Source organism: Saccharomyces mikatae, assembly GCF_947241705.1.
Source record: "Saccharomyces mikatae IFO 1815 strain IFO1815 genome assembly, chromosome: 4".
Classification (NCBI taxonomy): Eukaryota; Fungi; Ascomycota; class Saccharomycetes; order Saccharomycetales; family Saccharomycetaceae; genus Saccharomyces; species Saccharomyces mikatae.
In genome coordinates this window covers 398,448-412,527 of record NC_079259.1, presented here as the reverse complement: position 1 = coordinate 412,527, position 14,080 = coordinate 398,448, and the positions used below count along the sequence as shown (strand labels likewise).

Genomic DNA, 14,080 nt, shown 5'->3' with positions numbered 1-14,080 from the left:
TTGTTGAGGAGAGCGATTCTATATAAGGAAAGAATAGTTCGAAGCCCAATTTTGGGGGAAGCCCGGGATGAGCAGCCCAACCCACACGGATTTTTTTTATCGTTCAAGGAGGAGGAGACGTTTATCTCTGATATAAATTAAAGATAAACTCGAAGCGCTTTTTTTTCTTGTTGGTGAATAGTATCTTAAGAAATAAATCAGCTTCATTTCGTTTTCCCTTTTTCCGCAGGGAAGAACACCGCCTTTTAGTTCAACTAATAATAGATAGTACCAATAGCTATTTGCACCCTTTTCAAAAGTTTCCTAAAATTGTAAGCAATCATGGCATCTACAGAACTTGGCCTAAAGAGAACTTTAACGGATATTTTGGAGGACGAGTTGTACCATACTAACCCGGTACATAATCAATTCGCAGGCCATTATCAAAACTATCATCCAAATGCCAGCATTACTCCGTATAAGTTGGTGAACAACAATAAAGAAAATAACAGTTTTACGTGGAGTCACTCTCCTTATCAACAGAATGAATCCAGTGTGGCCTCTATACCTCCACAACAAACTTACCATTTCCCAATATTTAATAAATACGCAGATCCTACTTTGACAACCACCACCACTTTTACAAATGGAGACACAACTGCAAACGATAGACAGATTAGTAACGTTCACCTCATACCAAATGAAATTAAGAATGTCAACGAAACCCCACTACAGAAAACCGTTAATTTGAAAAATATAATGAAAGTATCGGATCCCTATGTACCGACAAGAAATACTTTTAATTACGACGTTAAGATTTCTAATGATTTTTTTGACAACGGTGATAATCTATATGGTAATGACGAAGAAGTACTCTTCTATGAAGATAATTATAATCCAAAGATGCAGTGGTCTCTCCAAGATAATACCACCGCAATAAATAATGATGACGCAAGAGCTATTTTTAACAATGAATTTGACTCCGATGATGATGATATTAGTGATGATGAGGAGGATGACATTGAAGAAGGAGAAGAAGAAGAAAAGGATGATACTGTAGAAAAGGAATATCGTTTCCAACAAAGTCAACAGCAGGAGGAACCTCTACTACCTTTGGATTCTACTCCAATTACAATATTTGGTTCTGATCAAAAAACCGGTCGAGCTAGGAGTACTGGTCATCTATTTAATGAGTACAGCTATGTTGACTCTAATATAGATAACATGACCAATATTGTGTCTGAAAATTTGTTGGACGAACAAGAACATGGCAATGAAGGGGAAGATGAAGACGAAGGGGAAGATGACAATGACCTTCTTGAGGGAGACGATATATATGATATATCTCTTTTAAAGAATAGAAGAAAGCAAAGCTTCGTTCTAAACAAGAATACTATTGATTTTGAAAGATTTCCATCCCCATCAACCTCGGAAAATATACCGTCTACTACTGTTACCAGCAAAAGAAAACCAACAAAGTCGTCTAATAATCGTAATGGCGTTAACAGTAATAGTGAGAACGCTACATTAGAAAAAATAAAAAAGCCGACACCGGCTGTATCGGGCTCCCACACAAGCAGACGGAAACTAATCAACTACACTAAGAAGCACCTATCTTCTCAGTCCTTATCTTCCAGTTCGAACTTAAAAACCTCGACAACGTCACCCTCGGTGCATACGACATCTTCGGATACTAATAATGAAATATACACTTGCCAGATAATGAATCTCATTACTAACGAACCATGTGGCGCCCAGTTTTCAAGATCTTATGATTTAACAAGACACCAGAACACTATTCATGCTAAAAGAAAGATCGTTTTCCGTTGTTCCGAGTGTATAAAAATTCTTGGGTCCGAGGGCTATCAGAAGACATTCTCGAGGCTGGATGCTTTGACAAGGCATATAAAATCAAAGCATGAAGATTTATCAATCGAAGAACGCCAAGAAGTTACAAAATTTGCAAAAGCCAACATTGGTTATGTCATGGGTTAATCAAGGTTACACATCATTAATAGGGGATAAAAAAGGAAAAACGCACACAAAATGGAAAATAAATATACACATTTATATATATATATATATATATATATATATCTGCATTCATAAATGTTCTTATAAATATCATATTTTTTCAAAGTACTTTATTAAACATATATTTATTGGCTTTTCTATGAGTTTCCATTCTACTTATGAGTATGCACAAGTGTATGAACTTTACTCTCTTAGGGATTTTTAACGAACCCTTCATTACGAACTTTCTCCGCATTAATCTTGGCAGATTCAGGATCGAGATAGAATTTTCTGATGAACTTAAGACCATTATTCTTATCCAATTCAACAACTAATGGAATGCCGTTCGGAATATCAACATTCTTGATGTCATCATCCGATATACCCTCCAGAATTTTCAATAGCGATCTTACTGAACTTCCGTGGCCCACAATTAGACACGAAGACTCATCATATTGCTTGGCTAGTTTCAGTATGACGTTTTGTAAAAAAGGGTTCAATCTATAAACCACCTCACGAAGAGACTCGGAATCGGGTAATACAATGTCATGATTACTACATTCCAACTCATACTTGATTTGTCTGTTTGGTTCCTTGAATTCATAGCCGGTGGAAGAGCCTTTCTCGTTTTCTTGTTGAATCATTTCACGGGTAAGATCTACAGGCGGTGGTTTGCCTTCGTAATCTCTTCTGATAAACATGTACTTATCTTTACCGTATTCTTTTAAGACATTTGGTTTCCTTTGACCTTGCCAAGAACCATAATGACGCTCGTTTAGCCTCCAAGTTTGAAGAATGGGGATTTTCGTAGCATCCTTCCTGTTGCTGCCACAGTCACTTCCAACTTTAATTTTTTTGAAATTGTAGACAACCTGTAATTGTGGTTCCAACTTAAATTCTTCGCACATTGTTTCTATTGTCTGTTGAGTCCTGATCAAACGTGAAGTATAGCCAATCTGGGGTAATTGTAAATGATTCGTCTTACAATATTGCTTGATTAGCTGGGCAGAATGACGGGCCTGTTCTTTACCTTTTTCAGTTAACTTAGCGTCAATCCACCCACAAAATATGTTCTCATGGTTCAATTCACTTTGCCCATGCCTCAACAGGAATAATGTCATGACATTGGGTGATGCGTTCGCAGTCATTCTCTTCTCTGTGTTAATTTATCTGAATTATTTTAGTTTTTCGATTTGAAATTGATGAACTGCGTGTTTTGAGGTGTGCCTTCAGATATATCTACATAGTGTATATATATATATATATATAGATAGATTATCAATTCAAAAGATTTCTATGTCACGTTTTATCAGGTGGAAAGTTTCGACCAAAAACAAAAAAAAGAAAAGGGTTGGCTCCGTATTGTTTTCGTGGTGGGGTGACAACAACATGAAGATGGTGAACACGTACTTCCAAAAATAAGGAACTCTCCTTTTTTGCAAACAACTACGAGCCTAAGAGGAACAATCAGTCAGGGAAGCCTTTATTTTCTATAAAAGCAATCACTCATAATTATGATAGTCACATCTTGAAGCACCTATTTATTCGTCATGAAGAGTTTGCCAACTATTGTTATTCCTTTCTTTTTTTTCCGCTATCACTTCTCTGAAGAAACCCCTTATTTTTTCAGGACGCCGCAATATTTAGGAAACTTGTCTTGATTGCGTGTGCTCAAGTATATGCGCCATAAAGCTTTGGCATGGGAAACCTAAACACGACAATACTAATCTTCGGGGAAATCTTTTCACAGACACAGTGATGCCTTAACACCAATCAATAGTTTATAATTATGATACCATATTTGGTCGAATGGGGAGACATATATAGGCGCATTTTAAGCTATCGTTATTCTGAAGGAACAGGGGAAAAAGGAAGAGTAATGCTGATGTATGTATAGAATTAATGCTTTTATTCTATGAGAATTTTTTGGGTTTTAAATATACATATTTATTTATTTTTTATTTTGTTATTAAATTTTTATTAATTTAATATTAAGAAATTTCTAACGTGATAAAGTAGTTATGAGAAATGACATAATGCTAATTCATGAATATGATATAGAAGAGCCTTGAAAGAAGTGATGGGAACAGTAAGAGACGATAACCTTCCTCCTTCCTACGAGATCTAATCTTCGTGTAGATCCAATTCCTCAATCATGTCCGGCAGGTTCTTCATTGGGTAGTTGTTGTAAACAATTTGATATACGGCTTCAAATAATGGGAAATCTTCAACAGAACCACATGTTTCCAACCATTCGTGAACCTCTTTACAGGTAATCAGACCTTGAGCAGATTGGCCGTTTAACAATTCCTTTTCACATTCCCAGGCGTCCTTACCAGAAGTAGCCATTAGCCTAGCAACCTTGACGTTTCTACCACCAGCACAGGTAGTGATCAAGTCAGCAACACCAGCGGATTCTTGGTAGTAAGTTTCTTCTCTGGACTCTGGGAAGAACATTTGACCAAATCTAATGATTTCACCCAAACCGACTCTTTGGATGGCGGCAGAGGCGTTGTTACCCCACCCTAGACCTTCTACGAAACCACAACCTAAGGCGACAACGTTCTTCAAAGCACCACAGATGGAGATACCAGCAACATCTTCAATGACACTGACGTGGAAGTAAGGTCTGTGGAACAAGGCCTTTAGCACCTTATGATCAACATCCTTACCTTCGCCTCTGAAATCTTTTGGAATGTGGTAGGCCACTGTGGTCTCTGACCAATGTTCCTGAGCGACTTCGGTGGCAATGTTGGCACCGGATAGAGCACCACATTGGATACCTAGTTCTTCAGTGATATATGAGGATAGCAATTGAACACCCTTAGCACCAACTTCGAACCCTTTCAAGCAAGAAATGGCCCTGACATGGGAGTCAACGTGACCTTTCAATTGGCTGCAAATACGGGGCAAAAATTGATGAGGAATGTTAAACACAATAATATCGACATCCTTGACCGAGTCGATCAAGTCTGGATTGGCAACCAAATTGTCCGGCAGAGTGATTCCTGGTAAGTACTTGACGTTTTGGTGTCTTGTATTTATGATTTCGGTCAATTTTTCACCGTTGATATCTTCTTCAAACACCCACATTTGTACTGTTGGAGCGAAAACCTCTGGGTATCCCTTACAATTTTCGGCAACAACCTTGGCAATTGTGGTACCCCAGTTACCAGAGCCAATAACGGTAACCTTGAATGGCTTCTCGGCAGCCTTCAAAGAGACGGAAGAGGAACTTCTTTTTCTACCAGCATTCAAATGACCGGAAGTTAAGTTTAATCTATCAGCAGCAGCAGACATCTTTATATTATCGATATGTGTTTGTGTGTGTGTGTGTTGTGGGAGCTATACAATATACAATTGTTTCTTGATGTCTTATGTACGAGAAAACATAAAAAAATAAATAAAGGGAGAACACTCCAAGCTAATGTAACAACAACCTTTACTGACGGTAGTATATATATAACTGCGAACCTACCAATATCAAGCCAGTCTGTGTGCGAATTAGGTTGGATAGATTTGATGAACCCATTCTGATACTTGTTGTGTGGAAAAAGGGACAAAATAGGGAAAACTGGAAAAAGAAAAGGGAAGGGAGCGAAGCAAGGCGGGAGGCCGTGCGCAGGTGGGCCTGCAGGGGGCGCCCCGTTTACGTATTGGCGGTGTGGGTGGGGACTTTGGGTGCCCGGGGTATGGGTTTTTAGTTTGTTGCTGAGGGACAATGGCGCGTGGTGGACCAGGGACACAGGGACAGAGATAAGACAAGAGTCTCATTGGCCCTGTCTTGGCCTTCTGTGTTTCTTCTTTTTTTTCGTGTTGCACTTTCTTCTGACCTGATCTACTGGGGACAAAACAAGATAAGCCAAAGACGATATGTAACTATGATGTTTTTCCGAAGTAACGGTGGGGTTACTTTTTGTTACGTTTGACGCAATTCAGGAATTTTCATGCTGCCTGGATCTAGCTCTGCCCAAACCCCAGAAGGGGCCATTGTGGAGGAAATAGGGACCACCGACATCTTGCCTAAAGAAGAGTAGAAGCTATCCGCCGTAGCTATTCATCGTTTTTAGTGGGATTGACTCAGCGGTGGGCGGTGAGGGGCGATGCGATTACGTGGACATCACGTGCGTGCTAGGTATACTACCATTATGTACGTTGTTACAATGTAAGTTCTTCGTGCTTTTCCGTTTTTTTCCGGCCGTTAATTGAGCCGGGCAAAGCTGCCCGGCTCTAGAGGTGAAAAGAAAAAAAGAGAGGCGAGGTTCCACCTACTATCTGCACGAAATAATCGGAGAACCAACAACTCTCTCGGGCTTCCGACAGTGAAAACACCACGCAAGAAGGTCATGCCTTGAGTTGCCAAAGTGTAGGATGACGCGCATTCTTAAGGTCAGCAGACTCACAAGGACTTGCTTGCATGTATGTACATTTACTGCCCCAAAGTAACTGATAGATATTGTTGGAAAAGAAATTAGGGCGAAACTCGAGCAATACAAAACAATTTTGGACTGTGTGTTGTAAAACAGGCCCGTCTTCATCTGACGTACCTCATCTTGCCAATTCCGTATGAATATACTTGATTTCTTTGCCGTATTATATTCATGAAAAATGTACGCGACACAAATTTTCATGTTTTTGCGACGGCGAACAAGATTGGCCTGGCCACTCTCCTCTAAGTTCATTGGCAGAGAAAACAACAAAAAGCTTCAAAAAATAATTTGGACGAGTCCGGAATCGAACCGGAGACCTCTCCCATGCTAAGGGAGCGCGCTACCGACTACGCCACACGCCCATTATCTACATTGTATTATTTTAATAAGGGCTTTACACATACTACTATCTTAGGGAAGTAACGCCTGTTGTAGAAGAAATATTGACAATTACTTTAAAAAGTAATCGTTTACCACATCTGAAACGAACAAAGAGACTGTTGGAATGAAAATCAACTATTGTCTATCAACTAGTAGTCATACCACTAGTACATTATAATATACGGTGTTAGAAGATGGCATAGGTTATGAGAAGCTGTCATCGAAACAAGTGGAGGCTGAACGGCAAGGATTGATAATGTTATAGGATAATGGCTGACAACACATAAAATGACAATAAAAGCATATACAGAATTATGTAGAATTACGAGTTTCATTTTGTTGATAATTAGTAGTTTAGTAAGTTGTAATAATTAAGAATAGTCGTTCCTTCTTAATCTATATAAGAGAGGTATATAAAACACACGCTGATTGGGTGTATTAAACCAAAAGGTTCAGACATAAATCAGAGTGTTGATGATAAGAATTTAGTGTTAACTCCTCTTCTTATATACTAAGTTCTGGACAATTAATAGATCTTTATCTTATTAGTGCAGGAAATTCTATAATTAGAATTTCCCTACTCCATTTAAATTGGTATCACCATAAGAATGTTAGTATTAATTTACTCAACATCATTAGTATCATGTTAAAGAATGTTCGTCATCAACTACAACAATTTATGAATAAATGTATAGTGGTAATCACTTATTCCAACACATTTATTGGTCTCCTATATCCTTGAGGAGAACTTCTAGTATATTCTATATACCTAATAATATTGCCTTTATCAACAATGGAATCCCAACAATTATCTCAAAATTCACCATATTTTCAGAGACACTCTCCAATGTAGTAATAACTACCAATATGTATGAATATTAGTATTCTATGGAACCACAATGTGAGACTAGATACATAAAGATAGAACAAAAAGTTCAAGTTTAGGTCAGATGTTTCCTTAGTACTTGGATAAGAAGGTTCGCTAGGTGACATGAAAGTTGGCTGTGCTGACACAATATAGCATACCTCGAATAGTAAACCACTGTCGCAGGTGAGTCACTAGAAATTCTCCAAAAGGTCACTGACAACTACATCAGAAACTAGCAAAGATTCCCTACCCAAAGAGGTGATCACAACCGGCATATATAGATTGCAGTATCCCACAGAACCACAGTGAAAATTAGATACATTGAAATGAACTAGGTGGGTTAGTTTGGATCTGAAGTTTCTTTATTACTTTATATATATATGGGTTTGCTACGTGACAGATACCGTTATCACATCTGCTGTTAATGTTAGTCACCGCATCTCTTTAATAAAGTCCCGTATCCTTCAATATTATTTCATTTCTTTCATTGAGCAGCATAGAACTGTTTCAGTAACTCTAGGCTGGTCCCCGTGAACAACTATATCAGTAATGATGACTCGTTATCTTCCCTCGAGCCCTTTCTTGATAATACGGTAGGAGCAGCTGAAAAAAAAAGAATAACTTACATGCATTCTAGAATCATTGCCTTGGTTTTCCATCAGAAATTAGAAAGATCATCTTGAAATAAGGAACGTGAAGCCTGGTAACGACTTCTCTCCAGATTGTACATACCTTAGTTCTGTAAAGGATGGCATTGGCACCTTGAAGAGTCTGGCTTTACAGCGATTTCTCAGATAGTTGAGAGAGGTCGTATGATGTCGCACTCCTGTATAATATACTTTATGGTGTTGTCATCTTAGAGTATTCGTACAACAGAAAACAACCTTCGATGAATCGTAGCGTAGCATTGTTAATTAATGGTTAGCTTATTTCGTTTTCGCTGTTTTCTAGCCACTCAATTATCGTAATTAGTTGCGGTCCCACTTGAAGTTTGAAGATATTGATTAGATGTGCTTTTAGCGGGTCTTTCTCGCTTTCCAGGCAGTTTTAGACCGTTCTTCTTCTTTCCTCCAGCTCCGGCATACCAACCAAGACTCCTAAAAATTGCTATTAACACGAATACAAAAAATTGGCAGGTGCGGTGAAAGGTAACCTACAAGAAATAAGACCAAGGGTGACTTTCAAACGTGGTGTAATTTTCTTGTTATACAAGGGGGTATTAGGTATCGTTATCGCTTTTAAACGACAAGTATACTCTTTTATTCTCGATGATAGTAACCAATAAAGGAAAAGAAATCGATCGAATCAATAAATGCTACTTTATCAACGCAACAGTGAAATTTATACAGAAATTTGGGACGTAGTTTATACATGATACTGATATTCTAAATTAGTTGACAGCTCTTATTTTGATTGATGACATTGAACTTTTAATTACCGTTTATGTTCCCTTTTGAGACTATTCCTACCATAGATCGTGACAAATAGTTCGAGGGGTTGGTTACGTTTTATATGAAAACATTCGAATAATTAGATTTACGTCGTTTAGATTGTTTAGAGCTTTCTTTTAGTTTTATTTACCTAAATTAAGTAACTAAATATAATATTGCGAAGGTGAAATATATTTTTCCTTTGGACGTTCAAAAAACAAAGGTCAAGTAAAAAGTACATCAACACCCCAGATGCATCGAAGACAGCCTTGGGATCAAAAAATCTACAACTAACCTTGAATATTTAAGTAAAGAATCGACACTTCCATCCGTTTAAAACTGCTGAAAAGCGCTGCGCGAATAATGCTTGAAGTGACTCTTTCACTTTTGCAGCTCGAGCGTGAAACCTAGATCATGCTTTTACCGAGTGCGGATACTTCTCGAGATACGCTTGTCTACAATAAAGATGGAATTCAAGCTAGATATTCACTGTGTCATTTTTTAGTCGAACTTCTATATCGTGTATGACTTCCTCTTCCTCTTGCCTGCAGTATTCATTTCACCGCCGCACATTCGTTCATTCTTTGTCAGCAAGAGGCTTTAGCAGTAGGAGCAAGTTTGGCAAGAAAAATAACAGGCAACATAAGCGAGGACAGAAGAACTAATAAACAAGGGATTACTACAACAATAACAAATTCCATTCATGAGCACATCATCCCTCTCATTAATCACCTTTAAGGACCAATAAATGTTATGGGGCAGCCTTTCTTGCAGTTCGGGTAATATCGAACGGCGTACATCTATAAGGGGAAAACCTACTTCCGCTTCTAATATATCTATTTTGCAGTATGACTCTTCCTACTCTACTAAATGTTGTACTTTTTATAATAAGCAGGTTTTCTCGTAAAAAAAGGATTTTCATTACTGATTACAAGTAATAGTGAGGAATAGCTAAAGGTTCTTCTTTTCCAAACGTTGATTACGCCATTCATTCAAAGTGACTCTTTGCCGTGCTAATAAGCTGAGAGCATTTCAAAAGAAGATTAAAAAAAAGAGCAGAAAAGGAGCAGCGTAAAATCAAAATATAATGGTTAAGGACGTTGCATTGCACTCCTCTTCATCAACTTCACTATCATCTTTATTTAAGCCAACTAAGTTGAAAAATTTATCGGCGAAAATATTCAACAGCGGTGGTAACCACCAATCATACACAAAGGCGGACGATATTTCAAGATCTTCCTCTAGATCTTCAAAAAAAAATACAGATACTGTCCAGGAGGATCACATAAAGTATAGTAAACCCAACGAGCGAAGGCCAAATATAGGCAACAACACTGAGGTGAATGGCACGCCATCAAAAGATTCACATGCAGTAGCAAGTTCTACATTGGCAGGGATCTCTCCCTCTCCGGTCAAGAATGCTCCTACAGAGTACCCTTCGTCGCGGTCCTTACACAACAATCACAATCATGGACATACTGGACATACTGGACATACTGGACATACTGGACATACTGGACATACTGGACATACTGGACATACCGTGTCCCACTTGCCCCATAGTATCCACAACCCAATGAACTACATTCATCAAGGTTCAAAAGATACTTTCCACCACCCTCACCCTCTTCGCCCCTCAGCTCATAACAACATATCTACAGTATCTTCAGCCAAATCTAATGCATCTTCAAGTTTATCATATCAGGCGCATATGCACCCTGTAGAAATACTACAAAAACAGATTGAAGACAGACACCTCCTGGACTCTCAAGCCTCCACCCCTGGGTCTGTAGAATTGCAACATAATTCGTCAAGTGGCAGTGATGACACCTCATCTAAAAAGAAAAAATCTCTAAGACTAACGAGATTTTTCAAAAAAATTCATAACGATTATCATGACAATCATCATCACCACCATCACAATCGTGGGTCCACTCCCACGAAACCGAAGCCTTATTCAAGTACCAACGAAAGTTTGGTAGAAAATAACAGCAAAACATTATACGAGACGGATAATCCAGTGGAGCTATTAGAAAAATATGGTATTCCTGGCAGAAAATTGGGTGAAGGGGCTTCTGGTTCGGTATCAGTGGTGGAAAGAACTGACGGGAAATTATTTGCTTGCAAAATGTTTAGGAAACCACACTTAAACAATGAAGGCACCAACCATTCTCAACTAGCAAACTATTCTAAAAAGGTTACCACTGAATTTTGTATCGGTTCCACGCTGCATCATCAAAATATCATTGAAACTTTGGATATGCTAACTGAAGGTGACACCTATTTATTGGTGATGGAATATGCTCCATATGATTTTTTTAATCTCGTCATGAGTAACCTAATGACACAGGAGGAAGTCAATTGTTACTTCAAACAGCTCTGCCATGGTGTTAATTATCTCCACTCCATGGGCTTAGCTCACAGAGATTTGAAATTAGATAATTGCGTTGTTACTAAAGACGGAATCTTAAAGCTGATCGACTTCGGTAGTGCCGTAGTTTTTCAATACCCTTATGAAGACACCATCGTGAAGTCACATGGAATTGTGGGGTCCGACCCTTATCTCGCTCCTGAACTATTGAAACAGACATCTTACGATCCAAGAGTAGTAGATGTGTGGTCCATCGCTATTATATTTTACTGTATGGTTCTGAAAAGATTCCCTTGGAAGGCTCCAAAAAAGAGCTTCAACTCGTTTCGGTTATTTACTGAGGATCCTGAAGACGAAGATGATATTGCTCGAGGTCCAAATAAAATATTGAGGTTATTACCAAGACATTCAAGGAAAATAATAGGCGGAATGTTGACTTTAGACCCAAAGCAAAGGGTATTAATGAACGACGTGGTAAAGGATGATTGGCTCGCATCCGTCCCCTCTTGCACTATTGACCCTACATCTGGCAACTTGGCTGAAAAACAGAAAAATCATAAGCATCACTTGGTTACTGAAGAGGAGCTGAATGAAATGACCAAGCAACACGGAAATAAGGATTCAAACTAATGAACATTTTCAAAACGAATAACTCCGAAAAAATATAAGATTACAATAATAGTCCTCATATCATAAAAAGCATTATATAAAAAAAGATGGCGTGCATATAGGTGGAACAGCAAATCTAACGAAAGCCGCAAAAAAAAGCACTTACATATATATAAATATATATATATATATACATAAATACATTCATCAAAACGAAAACGCTTAAATAACTCAAAAGTTTTACAAGAGTTATGTTATACAGGACGCACTCACTCATTGTTGTGTCCCGAAGTCACCCGCCGCATGCCTAATAGAATCTATGAAGAAAAGAGAGCTTCCACTACAAATCGTAAAGGATCATAGAAGATGACTTAACAGATAAAAAAAGGTCTGCAACACTACTTATGAGTAGGAAAAAATGCTTAGAATTCCATTGGGATTAGTCAGTATAACAAGACCGGCGACGAATACCGCCCTGTTCAATAATACAATCCGTTTCAATGCATTTTTGCCTAGAAAATTAGGGAACTCTCCTAAACCAGTATCATTAGCAGTTATATTTCCCTCAATCTCGAAGTATGCAAGAGAAGGTTTCCAACCTCGTAGAATTTTTTCGTTAATGTCATCTAATTACTGTTCGTGTCCACATCAATTTCTATCCAATTCGATGAGCTTGTCTTCCAAGTTAATCAGTAAAAGAGCCTTCCATTCAACACGGCATGCTGAAATAAAGTTCAGTTTTTTCTCGAGGTCACATAGGAACAATAACAAGCCATTCGTGAAAGTATACAAAGTATCTCCATTTTTTATCCTCTTTGCAACTGCGAGTATTTTCACTTTCATCTTAACATCGACAATTATTGTTATTCCCTTTATCTTCCATTTTTTTTTCCCTCTTCTTATTATGCTTGTTTTCTTCAAACAGTTTAAAAAATGGCAAAATAACACCTTTTACAAGGATATCTTGATCTCTTTACCCAAAACAGAATTAAAGATAACGGTACCTACTATGAGATCACTACAATTGCAACCTATGATTCAGAGTTGGAGGGAAATTTCCTCGCGAATGGGAATTCCTAATGAATTTGCCAAAGGTCTTAATGTTGATTTAGAGAAGCAAGATGAAACCAGAAAGCAGTTTCTGAGTTTTTTACAAAAAAGAGTACTAGAATCCTTTACGAAGAACGAAATGGGAATAAGATCATACTTTTTAGGTGACCGTGTTGAGAAGTGGATCGAGGAATCTTATGACCTAGAACTCGATATTGATAATTGCCGGAGCGAACTGAGAAAGTTTCAAAACTTTGTATTCTCCAGTGTTCGGTACCGATTGTACCTAGATTCAATAAAAAAATTGCCTTTGAATCCTTCAAAAAAATTTGAGGGCAAGAAGCACATTGCTGATGTCTATGTAATCATTTTAGATGAGTCATTTCCTGAAATAATGTTCAGTGGTGAAGGCTATTCAAAAGCCGATTTTTTCAAGATATTACGGGAAAGCGAAACTGCCAATAGCAGTAAAATGCTTAATATGATTATTGCCATCAAAAGTGTTAATCCGCTATCAAGTCACTTTGTTATTACAGCAAACGGTGATTCTGGTAACTTCTTTTCGAAATATCACATTACAAAAATAGATGGCAAAAACACCGAGTATACCTTAAGAGAATAGACAATAATAAGACTGAATGGATGCATTACCATGATGTGATTATATAGAGACCTTACAGCAGAGCACATATACATATTTATATATTCTGACCAATACCTTTTTTATGGCATATTGTGACACAAAAAGAAATTCTAAAGTCACGATAGTCGTATGAAACTACAAAAATACAGATTCGAGATAGTAAACAAAACTAAAAAAACTAGCAAGGGTTGCAAAGATTAATTACCGATGTTGTGCGAAGGCAAGCTTATATAGAACTTAAAATCTATCGTTTCAATAGCAATAAATTGAAACGTCAGAAAGGGTGTTTAAAATAAGCTCTTTGAA

The 14,080-nt window shown here is 37.8% G+C and overlaps 5 protein-coding genes and 1 non-coding gene across 6 annotated transcripts; 3 read left to right on the top strand and 3 right to left on the bottom strand.

The window, feature by feature from the left end:
- Nucleotides 1-321: 321 nt before the first annotated feature.
- Nucleotides 322-1,974, top strand: RPN4 (stress-regulated transcription factor RPN4; the record flags this gene model as incomplete). Its single annotated transcript, XM_056226745.1, has 1 exon — nt 322-1,974. One exon carries the CDS (start codon nt 322-324, stop codon nt 1,972-1,974), a length of 1,653 nt encoding a protein of 550 aa, XP_056080990.1.
- Nucleotides 1,975-2,204: 230 nt separating this feature from the next.
- On the bottom strand, nt 2,205-3,140 carry GPM2 (phosphoglycerate mutase family protein GPM2; the record flags this gene model as incomplete). Its single annotated transcript, XM_056226744.1, has 1 exon — nt 2,205-3,140. The coding sequence occupies one exon, from the start codon at nt 3,138-3,140 to the stop codon at nt 2,205-2,207; it is 936 nt and encodes a 311-aa protein (XP_056080989.1).
- A 976-nt stretch (nt 3,141-4,116) lies between these two features.
- GPD1 (glycerol-3-phosphate dehydrogenase (NAD(+)) GPD1) lies at nt 4,117-5,292 on the bottom strand (the record flags this gene model as incomplete). Its single annotated transcript, XM_056226743.1, has 1 exon — nt 4,117-5,292. One exon carries the CDS (start codon nt 5,290-5,292, stop codon nt 4,117-4,119), a length of 1,176 nt encoding a protein of 391 aa, XP_056080988.1.
- Nucleotides 5,293-6,711: 1,419 nt separating this feature from the next.
- On the bottom strand, nt 6,712-6,784 carry Smki_4.trna3A. Its single transcript has one exon. It is a non-coding gene; the product is annotated as a tRNA-Ala (tRNA).
- A 3,404-nt stretch (nt 6,785-10,188) lies between these two features.
- Nucleotides 10,189-12,102, top strand: RTK1 (putative serine/threonine protein kinase RTK1; the record flags this gene model as incomplete). Its single annotated transcript, XM_056226742.1, has 1 exon — nt 10,189-12,102. The coding sequence occupies one exon, from the start codon at nt 10,189-10,191 to the stop codon at nt 12,100-12,102; it is 1,914 nt and encodes a 637-aa protein (XP_056080987.1).
- A 397-nt stretch (nt 12,103-12,499) lies between these two features.
- Nucleotides 12,500-13,753, top strand: MRX9 (Mrx9p; the record flags this gene model as incomplete). Its single annotated transcript, XM_056226741.1, has 1 exon — nt 12,500-13,753. The coding sequence occupies one exon, from the start codon at nt 12,500-12,502 to the stop codon at nt 13,751-13,753; it is 1,254 nt and encodes a 417-aa protein (XP_056080986.1).
- Between the last annotated feature and the right edge of the window lie 327 nt (nt 13,754-14,080).